The sequence below is a fragment of the Eleginops maclovinus genome, chromosome 6 (assembly GCF_036324505.1).
Source record: "Eleginops maclovinus isolate JMC-PN-2008 ecotype Puerto Natales chromosome 6, JC_Emac_rtc_rv5, whole genome shotgun sequence".
NCBI classification, from domain to species: Eukaryota; Metazoa; Chordata; class Actinopteri; order Perciformes; family Eleginopidae; genus Eleginops; species Eleginops maclovinus.
In genome coordinates this window covers 8,715,662-8,730,294 of record NC_086354.1, presented here as the reverse complement: position 1 = coordinate 8,730,294, position 14,633 = coordinate 8,715,662, and the positions used below count along the sequence as shown (strand labels likewise).

The 14,633-nt window shown below is 39.8% G+C and overlaps 1 protein-coding gene across 4 annotated transcripts in view; it reads left to right on the top strand.

Annotated features, from left to right (window-relative positions):
* rnf220a (ring finger protein 220a) overlaps positions 1-14,633 on the top strand; it is a 164,072-nt gene that overhangs the window by 117,132 nt on the left and 32,307 nt on the right. For all 4 annotated transcript variants that reach the window (XM_063885569.1, XM_063885567.1, XM_063885568.1 and 1 more), the window contains exons 3-6: positions 955-1,084; positions 7,782-7,830; positions 11,421-11,516; positions 14,060-14,102. In XM_063885569.1, the coding sequence (XP_063741639.1) occupies positions 955-1,084; positions 7,782-7,830; positions 11,421-11,516; positions 14,060-14,102 (318 nt within the window). The remainder of the gene's footprint in view (positions 1-954; positions 1,085-7,781; positions 7,831-11,420; positions 11,517-14,059; positions 14,103-14,633) is intronic.

The window sequence follows — 14,633 nt, the reverse complement described above, 5'->3', positions numbered from 1 at the left end:
GTGTGTTAAGCAGGATTATAATGCACATGCACTTAATGTGTGTGTTTTGAGATCGTAAAACCACAGTTAGAGCCACACAAGAATACACAACGCATACTTAGGTGTCCTTGGAAAACTGAAGGGCTATCAGGTCAACATTTGATAAAAAAAATGTGTAGCAATTTGGACAAGGAATCTGAGCCTCTGTGGAAAGGATATCTAACAAGAATTGTAAAATAGTTTTTATATTTATTCATTGTATGTATTTATGTGGAATTAGTAGAAATTCCCAACAGATAAACGGATACAATAGGAAATATGATTTAATTGAGAATCATGTGAGAATAAGCGGCAACCTTGGATTCTAAAGACATGAAGCCAATGTGTCTTGAGGTACCTTTAAAAAAAAATCTGGAGTCTATAGAACTCTATAAAAAATTATAATTATTATTATGAGTAACAATTAGCAATTAGTTTATGGTCTCAACGGCTAGATCGGTATCTTCTTTTATACAACATGAATTTATTAAATTAATTTATATTCCCGTTTAAAGAAAAGATAGACAATAAAGAATGCTATGCTTTTGTGTGGCTATCTTTTTATTGACAGGTTGCTAACACAGCATTTTCAGTATTTTTCATACCACTCTTTGTTTCAGTTCATTTAACATTTTGATTGCATAAAGGTTTCCTGTTCAGCATTCGGATGTACTTATCTCCACTTTCTCATTGCACTTCTGGGACCAAAAAAAAGAAAGTTGTTGACAAAAAGCCAAACTCAAGTCTTTAAACCATCAGTCCACCAACAAGTGGGTGACTTCACCATGACTATGTTCACTGTTTATATCCAGTCTATATGAAAGACATAACTTGGATGCATTATATTTAAACACAACAACTGTTTGGGTGATGGGCTTGTGAATTGTCTTTTACACATACTGCCATTTCTCCTTTTTCCTTGTTTCTTTTCTCCAGGTAAAAAGAAGATGTCCCTGTATGACAGTCAGGCTCCAGTTTGTCCCATCTGCCAGGTGCTGCTGAGGCCCGGAGAGCTCCAGGAACACATGGAGACGGAGATAGAGAGGCTAGCTGCCGTATGCTTCAGGTAGGCCTAAATCACATGTGTATTATTTCTCGCACACAATATACAGTTTATTCATTTTGGAAATACTGTCACCTTGTCCGTCATATTAATATGTCCTATTTTATTTTATGGCTAAGACTTTTTTTTATTTTCATTTGACTTTATACAGGCCAGCTGTCTTTTCCCCATTGTTTTCAGTCTTTCTGCTAACACATCTCTGCAAATCAAACTGATATCAATCTTCCAGACAAATACTTCACTCGATCATAAAGATGTGTATTTTTTAAGTCATGAGGTGAAGGCTGAGCTTTAACTCAGCTTTTATGTCAGCCTCGCTGACTGCTATTCTTCCTTAGCGGAGATTTTGGTGCCATAAATCTGCATAAAAGGCAGAGGCATGCCGACGACGTAACGCTAAGTGTTTCCTGCAGGGATTAGGATTCAAACCTGTGACCCGGGGTTCACTGCTGCCCCCTTCCTCTCCTCACGGCAGTTGCACGAGCTGTTTTAGGGTATAAATCAACTGCGAGCCCTTTTAACGATGGGACACAACCATTAGGATCCATATTTCACCTTGACCGCACGTCAGGCTGTGTGTATGTGTGTGTGTGTGTGTGTGTGTGTGTGTGGGGGGGGTGTTTGTGTACATATGTGTGTAGTCTGTGTGATGCTGTGCTTGTGTATGACCCGGTGTCCACCTTAGCGGCCCAGCTTTATGATAGTCCCCATTAACCTGGAGGAACAGGGCAACAGATAGCGTCACCCCGCGTGGAAATCACACTTCATTTACCCCCGTTTACAACTTCCCACAAGCCCCCCCTCCTGTCTGTCTGCATCCCGTTCTATTTTTCTTCTCTTCGGTGTCTCAGGTTTCTTATCCAAATCTTTTTTTACTCTGTCTTAGTCTTAACCTGTCCTGTAATTTCTCCATTACCGGATGTTTCTGAATGATGCAAGCTAACATCATGGGATGAACCAATTATCCTCAGTGTGATCAGTTTTCCTTTATATTCCTCTCTTACTTTAAGGTCATAACTAAATTGTTTGACAGAGACAGACATCTTCTAACAAGTGACCCAGAAAATAGAATTTATATAAAAATGAGGATATCAAAAGATCCACTTGATTTTCTGGAGCTCTCAGTCACAGCCTTCAGCTGATTAAGTTTGCTCACTTGTCAATGGAGATTTGGTAAAGATTACATGAAAAACTTGATAAAAATGACATGAAATCCTTTAAACGTAATTTTTCTAGGGCTTGTACACATAGATTATCATGTCTTGAGTGCCTACCAATTCAAAAACTGTTAAACAAGACGTCCCAGTGAGTTTTTGGCGGTCTGCCTACATAAAAAAACATGATATTCAACAAGCCATTTAGACTTGAATTCCCTTCCTTTGTCACATGCAGGATCATAAGGATGGACAGCCCCTGTTTCAGACAGATGGTTAATACAGATATACATATAATATATACACAGATAAAAAGTTGTATCTTCAAGTTTATCACTTCATATCATTATCCGAAATTCCAACCACTGTGCAATCTCCAACTGAGTGCACTCGATCCTTTATAAAGAAGATGTGGCTTCAAAAGTGGATCTTGACATAGACGCTAAACAAAATGAAAATAGACAACATGGGAGAGCTAAGTGAGGGTCATCCATCCGTCATTGTCTAATATGGGGAGGTGTGTGTGTGTGTGTGTGTGTGTGTGTGTGTGTGTGTGTGTGTGTGTGTGTGTGTGTGTGTGTGTGTGTGTGTGTGTATGTGTGTGTGTGTGTGTGTGTGTGTGTGTGTGTGTGTGTGTGTGTGTGTGTGTGTGTGTGTGTGTGTGTTTCAATAATTAATAAAGGTTAGTAGTCTGCCCTTCCATCTGTGGGTCTGGGATACTGTGTAAGCACACACTCTCTTACACACACACACACACACACACACACACAGTTATTTAAGGAAATAGCGTCATCCCCGGGTGAGATGGGATGGTGGCTAACGTCATGGCTGGCTGATTTAGCTACTCGCCATTAACCCATCTGACTCATACACACAGGGGGAAAAAAGAGGATATAAGGATGCGGGCGATAACGTTTAAAGACATTTTGATAAAAAAGTTCCTTCACACAGAAAGGTCTGACTTTTGGTGCAAAGGGAATGGAAGTGGGAGATAAAAAAAGCAGAGAGTGTTGTGTGTGTTTGTGTTGTATCGCAAAACCAGATTCTAAATCGCGCACACATAAACACACACACTGTCTCTCCCTCACCCCGGCTCTCTGCATGGTAGCAGCCATCATTGAAAGTGACAGTGGGAATTTGGTCCAATTTGTAGTAAATCTGCCTTTAATGACGACCAGCGCTCGCTGAATGAAAGAGCTGTGGGTATGGAAACGAAGGTGTGTGTGTGTGTGTGTGTGTGTGTGTGTGTGTGTGTGTGTGTGTGTGTGTGTGTGTGTGTGTGTGTGTGTGTGTGTGTGTGTGTGTGTGTGTGTGTGTGTGTGTGTGTGTGTGTGTGTGTGTGACAAATGTGTGTGTCCCATATCTGCCTGTCCTCTTCTGCGAGTATCTGCTCTGCCGTGTGTTTCTATTTGCTTTTTATTCCTATTTTCTGTTCTCGCTCTATGTGTATTTGATTACAACTGCCACCCTGTCCTCTCCTGTGACTGTGTGCTCCATGTCGCCTGTTCACGGGCTACAGCTTCTCATGTATGGACATGGAAACCGCACACACACACACACACAGTTGAGCAAATGGTAATCTATCATGCCCTGTAAACGTCAGGTGGCTCGTGGGGGCAAAGTAATCTACATACCCCTCCTCTTGATGCCCCTACTCCTCTTCTTCCTCCTCCTCTTCCTCCTCCTCCTCCTCCATAATCAATTTGCTTCCATGAGAGCGAGCCTCCGCCTCTCCAGCGGACGACACAAAAAGGCAAAAAGCAATCAGTATCTTGAGGTTAGCGCCATCCCTCCTTCCATCCATTCCACCCGGCTCCCGGTGAAAAAAGACTTATTTATCCCTCTGTCTCTCTGAGGCCCCGCTGGCTGTCAGTCAAACTCAGTCTGTCTCCACTCCAATGATTGATGCTGATTTTACCAGATTTTGAGATGGTGGGCAGTTTAACTGAATGGAATTGCTAGGAAATTACTGATCAACTCACCAGTTCAGATTCATGTGAAAATGTACATTTTCGAGTCTTATTTTGGTTACTTTCCTAGATTTTTCTGGTAGTTTTGTTGACAAATTAGAGTGAATCAGGATTTCACAAAGGGAATTTGAATATCTCTTCTAATTCATTCCATTAATAAATTTTAAAAACTGTCTACAACTTAAAAAAACAACCTATTTTTGATATGTTTTAAGAAATAAAATGTGATATGAATCAAGTATGATATATTAGCAAAACATATGTAAAAACGTTCACTATATCGAAAGGAATGAATCTAAATTTGTATTTAGTTTTCTTTCTTGTAGTTTAAAATATTATGAAAGAAAAAATATCTCAAAATCTCAACCAGGACATGAAAACATCAGATATTTTTGGACCAACCATAGACAAATAAAATCATTTTTCTAAATATAATACATGATTTTTTTGGATTATTATAAATGTAATCTCAGATATCCTGACATGTTTTAGTCAGCGGTCACCTCCCTGCACCTTTCTCTTATGTACTGTGATAATGTCTTGTCTGTGACCTCACAGGGTCCCGCCCCTCCTATAGGTTAAACAGGTTCAGAGAGGGACTGTATGACGTGGCGGGACAGCGTGTTGTAAGCCGTGTTTAAAGCCCCCTCACCTGTCTGGCCCTGTTCACACACAGGCCTCATTACCACAACACATTTATAAAGTGCTTTGTCTCCCCTCTCTTCCTTCCTCACTTCCCCTCCCATCTGTCTGTGTGTTTGTTTCGCTTTGCTGTGCTGCTCATTTCCACACTCTTCTCCCTGCTTTGACATGGCAGGCAGCTGGAATATCCAGCCCCCATAACCCTCCCCATCAAAAATTCATAGAACCGGGCAAACAGACGTGTGAAGCTGCGAGAGTGAGGCGGCGACACACCGACTCCCCCATCAATCCCTCTCTTTCTCTCTCTCTCTCTCGTCTCCCCTTCATCTTCACCTCACTCTGTCCCTCACCTCACATTTCATCTCCTTCTACCCCTTTTTGCTTTCCCCCCTTCTTCACTCCCTTTCATCTCTCTATCACCCCCTTCTGTCATTGTGGCAATTTTCTCCCATCGTGGCAGGCATGCGACTGCTGTCCTCAACCCCCCCCCCCCCCAGCCCCACTTCTCTTGTCGCTGTTTGACACTGTCAACAAGCAGGTAGAGGTGGCTGTTATTGTTGATGCCTCTGCAGAGGTTCCAGGTAATGAATAAAAGAGAGATGGAGGGAGAAGGAGAGAGAGATGACAGCAACGGAGAGAGAAAAGGGGAGAGACAGGTGGGGGTGTTGGCAGATTCCCCTGCATTACACAGCAGCTTGACTGTGTCACCCGTGTTTATTCTCTTTGTTGGTGGAGGTGAAGCTCCTGTTCAGCTTTCACACACATACACAGCACACACACGGTAGCAAGACTATACAGATGTAAATGCACGCAGGTACACACACAGCAGAAGCTGTAATGATACATTTTCACACGTATGTTTACCAAGCACACACAAAGACATTCAACCCATAACAGACGTATGTATAATTTATACATATGCTAAATCTCCACATTCATCTCAGATCGCTCGAGACAATCACAGCCAATGGAGCACTATGGAAAGTAAAAAGAAAACTAATGCGTTACTGATATCTTTCACAGCAGCTCAATAACCTATTTTATTTGTTAGTTTTCTGATTTATATTCACTGATTTGTTTAAATCCTGTGTCTTGTTGTTATAAGAAAATGTCACCCCAAAATCACCTTTAGTACATCCATTATTCATCTGATGCTACTTGAATTCTCCAAAAAAAAGTTGTTGTATGCCCCCAAACAATCACAAAAACATTATTATTAATTATTCTTCATGAATTGAAGTACATGGTGACCCAATTAACAATAGAAAAGCTTACACACAACTCGTGCAGTTTAATCAAAGTCCCATGTGTCCTGTTGTGTGTTCCTTCTGACAGGCCTATCTGATCTTTTTTTGGATTCTTGGTTCACCCTGTAGGCATTCGGGATTAACAGAGTTGTATTCACAAATTCAATAGGGGATGAGTTATTGATATTCAACTGGTCATTTTGTGTGTAAGTATTCCTGACATTTTTTTAATTGACCAAAAAGTATTTATATATCCAAATCCTCCTATTCCCGTAAAACATTGCACTATATTTCAATATATTAATATCAAGTCATCTTGAGTATCCAGTCACACAGGATTTGAGCCGGCCAGCCATATAAAAAAACATTCCTGACTGTAAGCTTGTTGGCTAAAACTTTTTTTAGTGTTCTTATGGGCACAAAAATAGTGTATATATCCTTTAAACTATTATTTTTCATAGTCCCTCTAGCTAATAAAGCCACCTTTTGTTTATTGAAGCCCATCAGTTCCTCTCTAAATACTTGAACTCTGTTAATATGGGCCTAAACTTGTTGTTTGCACCCAAAAAATGTAAAGACGAGCGACACTCCACATCACATATTGTGTATAAAATACTTTCTCACTACTCCCCCTCCTCTATCTCATCACATATTCATTCTTATCCCTGTGCAGCTATGCATTATATTCCTGTCTCACATTCCTCTTGTCTTGCTCCTGCGCACCACTTTGTAAAATCTTCCCCTCAGATAAGTGACACATAAATAAGGCTTCTTATTCTTATTATCCACCCATCCAGCCATTGAAAAAGGAAATCCCTTGTCTACCAGGGCATGTTGTCAGATTAGAGGTCGCACTCAATTCCGTGTCCGAGGGGGTCTGGAGTGCTAACAGGGTGTCGATGCAAACATGACAACCCTGTCTCGCTTCGTCAATGCCGAGCCTGCCGCGACGCCTCAAAAAGCTCAGAGTGAAAGTCAGATAAAGACGGAAGAGAAGGAGAAGAGGTCAACAGAAGAAAAGTGAAGGAACAACAGATAAATTAAGGGGGGGACTAAATGTATCAGATGGGTTAAGTATCTATTAGTTGATAGATGTGGACATCTCTTAAAATGTCACACATGTATCCATCTACAGGAACATCTCTTTCTTATTTTATTTATTTCATTCTTTGTTCCTTTCTATACTTCCCCCCTCCCTCTATTTCCCTCCTTCCATATAACATTTACAAGTCAGCCGATTGTCCTCCGCATATTTCAGAGTTAAAACGACCGCAGGCTGCCGGCACTGGCAAATCAAATCACTGCAAAATCAGTTATTTCTTGCTTTTACCACCGCAAAAAAAAAAAAAAAAGATATGTGTGCATGTGTGATGAGACCAAATCTAAAGGAATGATTGCCTCAGTGGAGAACATCCAGCTGATGTTCCTAGTAATCCTACCATTACCGGTAATGTTTTCAATTACCACCAAATAGGGAAGCAGAAGATGGACAGACGGGTGGATGGATAAAAAAAGAAAAGAGGATTGAAGGCAGAGGGATGAAAGTGAATAAATCAGACAGAAAACACATCATGTTTTTTTTTTAAGATAAAACAAGGACACAGACATGTGAGATGGGATTCGATACTGCCCTGCATACCATAAAAAACTCACTAAATCCTATGTTTGTCTTTTTTCTCGCCTGCAGTAAGAACCATTCACCCAAGGATGGAGCAGCCACTCCAGGAACCCCCAAGGTGAGCAGAATCTCACGTTTTTCATGTTTAAATTTGAAGTACAGGCCTTTTTTTCATGCTGAAATCAAAAATGCCTTACTTGCAATTTAACAGAGGGATATTTTAAAGGAAAAACATGATATAGAGTGTAGTTCTTTACCGTCAGAGATGTTTCTCTGATGCCTCTGTTCCTCTCAGCTGCACTAAGAAGAAATCAGCTGTACTGGCCTCTGTCTTATACCCTACACACACACACACAGAAGTATCAGTCTCCCGTGGTCCAGCAAGCAGCAGAGCCAAGAGGCACTGCACTGTGATTGTTCCAATTAGAGAGGAAGAGATGCAGACAGACAGAAAAGGGGAAAAAAGATAAATAAAAGACAGAGAACGTCAATTTGTGGGAAGACAGTTTCATGATTCCATCAAGTTGACATTCCCTTATAGTGTCAGCATCCACTGATCCCCCAGATTATATGAGAAAAATACGTATCTTTGTCATTATGTAACATAATGTCTAAATAGAATATTTAATTCAAAACCCAAACTCACATTTCAGAGGATCTTGAAAGCTACGTAATGGACTTAGTAAAATAAAGGAAAAAGACAGAATAGAGTAGAAATTATGTTGTGGTTTTGAAGACGTATTTTTGAGGAAAATCAAATCATGAGTTGTTGTTTTTTATCTTCCTGTTCTGACATGCATTTTCAGGTTTCATATTTCTATTTTACATGCATCATTGTTCAAAAAGCTCTGTATTTTTCTCATACTGCACCTCTTTTCACCCGTCTGCTCTGATTGGTTAGCTGGCTGGCTGTGTTGTGATTTTTCAACCACTTTTCGATGTCCCGCCCCTTAGCTAATCAAGTACAATTTTTTGGAGTGCTATAGTGATGTCACTAGGTTACAGAAGTAAACATAAGACTATAAACGAGGGGTTTCAGGCGGGGGGAGAGAAACTCCCTCAGGAGGTAACTTTTAACCTTTGCCGACAATTTACATGCACAGAAACCTATTTTACACAGTACAGAAGCCTTAAAATAAGGGCCCTTAAAGTTGTACACGTATCGGCTCTATAAATTGACTTTAGCAAAAGCCAGCTCAAAAGGTATCCTGTTAACATAGATATCATGATATGGTGACTTTATGAAACAGTCAACCACTCCTGGATTAACACTTACACATATTTAATTCGACAAAATCTAACCACTTTATCCAACATGGCTGAAATCACACTCCTAATGACCATGTAAAAGTCAGATGCCCTACCGCAGATTAAAATACACCCAACGTGCACATGAATGCCACAAAGGAGCTCTAAGATGATTCAAGAGACCCATTTTCATTCCCACACACCTTTGGGTGCTGACCCCAGGCTTATAGCACCCCTCACACTCTGTGGGTGGGCTTGTACTTGAGAAAGGCAGACAGAACAGGGGTGAGCGGCGGGCCTCCTCTCCAGCCGTGACTGCGCATCTCACCGCTGTGGTTTAATATTCAGCGGCAGGCCGTGGAGAGCCGAGAGAGCCAGTCTGAAGCACATGGGTCTGTTGTGGCTGTTTCCTCCTCCGGTATGCACAGCCCGCCCCCCAATAGATCGGAGATTAACCCAACTCCTTACTTTTTCTTCTACGCTAAGGTGACAGAGTCAGACTAAAACACGTGATATCTGTAGGGACACACATGTTGGATAATACATCATCTCAAATGCATGTGAACAGATTAAGATCTCTTTAAGGCTTCTTTTTATGCCTTTAGTCATTTAACACACAAAACGAGATAAGGAAATATAAACAAAACACATGTTCTTGCAGTCATTTCAGTCAAATAAGGAGTAAGAATTTCAAAATGGGTTGATCCCCTGAATGTAGCTTTAAATGTAGCCTATCTTCTTTACATGTAGATGTCATTGCTTGGTTTAAGAGACCCACGTTGCAATGGAAAATCTTCATTTGTAATGGCTGCGCAGAACGCCATTAAATGTCATATTCTAATGATTAAACTTAAGCATATTCCCAAGTGGCCCCCAGGTAAATGATTCCTGACCTTCTTAAACCTGGCTAAAAGAGAAAGCCCACACACACTCACACACACTTACACAGAGGCATAAAAGCATCATGCATAATGTCCAATTTACTGTGGCAGCACTGGAGGTTGGTCATTTCTCACATATTATTATTAGATTACTGCTGTCGAGCACTTAAGCCTCTGCTCTGCCCCTTTCCGCTTGATTAATAGGAGACGACTGTAAATACAAATATTTCATAGCTGCCTTGTAAAAAAAAACAAACAGCAGAAGCGAACCACACATAAAAACATCAGCTCACACACACACACACACACACACACACACACACACACACACACACACACACACACACACACACACACACACACACACACACACACACACAGCTATATCTCTGGCAGGAATAGGCCTTGTAAAAAAGTGATATTGCTCCTCTTTTCTTCCCTTGTTCTCTTTCTTTCCCATCATTATATACTTTGTCTTATTCACTTGAGGAATTCCCTGGATTGTCTTTGTCACAGAGTGGGTTAGAAGAGGATATTATACGTGTGTCTATAAGTGTGTGTGTGTGCAAAGTGTTGTGGGACAGATTTATGGACAGGCAGCGTCCTGTAATGCCAGACAGTTACGCTCCTCCTTTTCGGATGTTTACCCTTCCTCCTCCTCCTCCTCCTCCTCCTCCTCCTCTTCTCCCCTCCTACCTCTATTTTCAATCACTCGTTCTTCCCTAACTCCTCTTAACGTCCCATAAACATTAACTCTAATCAGTGGAAGGGACTTTATGGACAAAGTCAGGCCGGTTACAGTCATCATCAATGACATGGCGCTCCCAGCAACTGAGGCAATAACACAATTTAAAATCTCCAAGGGTAAAGATTCTCCATTTCCTGTTTTTTTTTTTTCTTCTGTGTAAGACAATTATACTGAAATAAACTGTAACGTTTTGAAAATGATTCCCCTTTATGGTATTTATTCATTTGATACACACAGGGTCAAAACATAATTTATATTCATTGGGGTGTAGTTCTTCCCAAAATGATATGGTCTTCAGACTAAAGCTGGGAGATAATAGAACTGTTGAAAAAGCCTGATTTATTCATAAAAGAACTTAAAGAAATTAAAAAATCTACGATATTAAGATACCCAGAATGTGAAAATGCATGTACTTTCATATCCCAATAGTGATAATGTATGTTATATTGCCCAGCCTTCTTTAAATGTAGCACTTACACAACGTTCTAGCATCCGGCACATGTTATCCAATGATATATCCTTTATTTGGTTGTTGCACCTGTTTTTTGGAACTTAGGCACATTTAAAGTCATTAAAAGATCATATTGTCAAGCCAAGCTCAGGTGTAAGTGGCTGTATTCCAACACTAAAATGGTATCTGTTTTCTTTGATCTGAATTAATTTTTTGAAACAGCATAACTCTTGCATTGTCCATAATTATTGATTATTCCCCTGCTGCAACTGTCAGGCGAGGACAGGTTGTGCCGTAATCATTGCTCCTGGGTGATAATATAACAGGATCATCTGCATATAGAAGACATTTTATATCTGCCTTTCTCTCTCTTTCTTCAGTCAATGCTGTTGTCGGTGCACATCAAGCGTGAGGGAGAGTCTCCCGTGGTCTCGCCCATGTCCTCGGAAGACGCCCACCACTCCGACAGATACCAGGTCACGCTCACAGTCTACATTTACACTAATCTTTACTGTCCGTACCAATATCCAACTGGTGTGGTCACAAGGACTAAACCAAGTCAATTATACTAACTACACACTCTGGAATTGTTAGATTCTTAGTTTTTTTTCTAACATTTCATATGATCTACTAACATGGGAAGTTAGCACATTTTACAATTTCCATTTTTTTAAGGCGACAGTTACAAAGGTAATTTTTCTTGGGCACTTTTTAGAGAAAAATAAAGATCTACTTCCAGAAAAATATTATATGCAGAACACAAGTGTGCTGCATTATTGCTCAATATGGGTTCCTAATACTTGCTTTCCAATGGTCTAAAATGAGATGATATATTATGTTTCTGTCTCATAAAATTTCACAAATCTTATCCGTTATGTCTCAACAATTCTTTAACTATGTAGCAAATCCTGAGACTTCCTGTGTTTTATATAAAAGTGAATTCCAACTGACAGATGTATTACAGTGTAGCAGCAGAGGATCATGCTAGGTTTTGATTTTCCATGCCTTATCAGCAGTTACGTTGACCAACAGGCCAATCTCTTTAAATCTCACATGTCTCGAGAGCCACCATGACTGCTTTTATCTCTTAAATTCATCAAAGTTTGTTCGGGGTAATTCTTCTGGCCATGATGTATCTCCGGGTTAAGTGGGTTTCCCCCCCAACACCATAAAATACAAACTATTAAGTCCACACAGACGTTACATCCATACGATCAGGATGACACAGCTCATAAAGACCTTATAGCGATAAAGTAGATTTTCTCATTAAGTGAAACTGCTGAAATCACCTTATATTATACAAATGATTAAGTCAATGGTGACTCTTTTTACCACCCTTAAAATGAAGCATAATGGCAGACTTTGCCACCTTCTCTCTGCCTGTTAGTCCATCTCGGTGCTTTTTCTCTCTTCGCTTCTTCTAAAAACCTGACCTATCAGCAGCCATTCAGTGAGTGTATCATAATGATACGGTAGTAGTGGCCACGCGAGGCAAGTGGGCCAATAACTCAAGAGGCAGCAGGGAGGGGAGGATAGGGGAGAGAGGGAAGGAGTGCGGAGATGGATAGAGGGCTAGAACAGAAGAAGGCCTGACTGCTGTCTACTCACTGGTCCCGTGTCAAAGAGAGGGCATCTATAACGGCGAGTGGGGATGCTTTAGTCAGCATAAAGCCAAAGACGTACAGGCCACTGTCTTTGAATCCCAGTAGACCCGAGGTGCACATTCCACAAGAGACAAAAGTGGAGATCTGACCTCACTTAATGTATTTCTCAATGCGATACTTTATATGATAAGACCATTATTGGTAATGATACAGGGAATTTGACCCCAGGCATCCTGAACTACCCGAGACCCCAAATATTCCACATTCATTTAAATAAAGGTTGAATTCAATTTCCTACCACAGTGGTCAGTTTTGAAAAGTAACTGAGCTAAATTATTCTTATTTCCTACTTTATACTTTTAGCCTTCAAGTTTTCACTGCAATGTTCTTTGCAGATTGTACGTAAACATGTGATACGTTTAAAAAATGCAGTGCCTGTCTTGTTAGGGACCCGTTTGACATTTGATAATTCAACATTTGATAAAATATAATACACTATAAAAAATAAGATAAGGTAAAAAAGCCATGTTGATTTTTATAACTTTATATAATTATAAAAACACGTTTTATTGTTTTACTGTGATTGTCTTTATTATTTAGTTAAGTGGTTATTTAATTTGCAACATTGTTTTATTATTTATTTTTCTCTCCTTATCCTTGCTCATACCTGCATATTCCTCACAGTTTTTAATATATAAGTAAATTAAATATGGTTGAGTAAAAAATACAATACTGGCTTCCAAAATAAAAATGAAATATTATCTCACACAACAGGGAAATAATCACGTTCACGAGCCTACAAGAAGCTAAAAATGTTAATAAGTTACACTGTACCACTGCCAAGCTAATATATTTTACTTCATAGATTAAAGTCTTGCATTCCTTCTTTTTTATATTTAATAAACAGTACTACAGGAGTATAACAGTATATTCTATCATTAATTAAAAGAAGACCATTTAAAGAAACTCGTTGCTTCCCCCTAGCGGTTGATATCTGGAACAACATGTGACGTTTCCTCACTTCCGTCCCCAGAGCGTCACATGATCAAAACAAGCCAACATGGCGTCGGACATGAGCAGAATCTGCCGACTCGAAGCGCCACTTTCAATCCTTTTCCATCCGTATTAAATTGTAGACACTGGCGTTAGTTTGCAGCGATGAGCAGTATCTGGAAACACAGTTTGGTCGTTTGCAGCAGTGAGTTTTGGCGGCATTAGAATGAGCTGTGGGTGAAGCCTCAGAGTCATGGAGGATGTGGAGATCACTAGAGATGTAGGTTTGTTTACAGTCCCTCAGTCCCAGCATCCAAAGCAATCCCATTCTGAAAAGTTATATTCATACTTGTAAACATGTTGTATTGTTTATTTATCATCTAATGTATATTTCCTCTCTCTTCTTTCCTCTCTGCCTGCAGACGTTTTTACGAGTTCGAGCAAACAGGCAAACAAGATTGAATGGTATGTACACACAGCGTCTTCTTAATTCACCTATCCTCTCAATGTGGCTAATCAATATACTGTATATGGCGCCATTTCATTTGAAGGTCAATATCATGATTTACGTTATCTGCATTGGTTTGTTTTTGGAGATAGGACTTCAAATGAGCAATATGTAAATGTACTTTAGTGTCAGACGTTTTACAGATGAGAAAGGAGACATAAATAAAGAAAAGAAAATATATGAATATGAATTATATCCATTTATTATATTTAGCATTCAAGTTCCAGGAAATTAAATGACTGACTCAATGTAATAAAGTAATCATTAACACAAATGACACAATATGCCCAGTTTCAAAGAACATAAGACATATGTGTTCTTATACAGTGAGACTTTATAATGGTGATTTTTTTTTTACCTATAGGCTTTTCTGAAATGTGTGTGTTTTGATTTAGTGGAACATATGTTACTTGTGAATATTTGCTGTTGTGTCAGGTGATGTTTATCTATCATTACTCATTAATGAAGTCACATGACAGACAACTGTG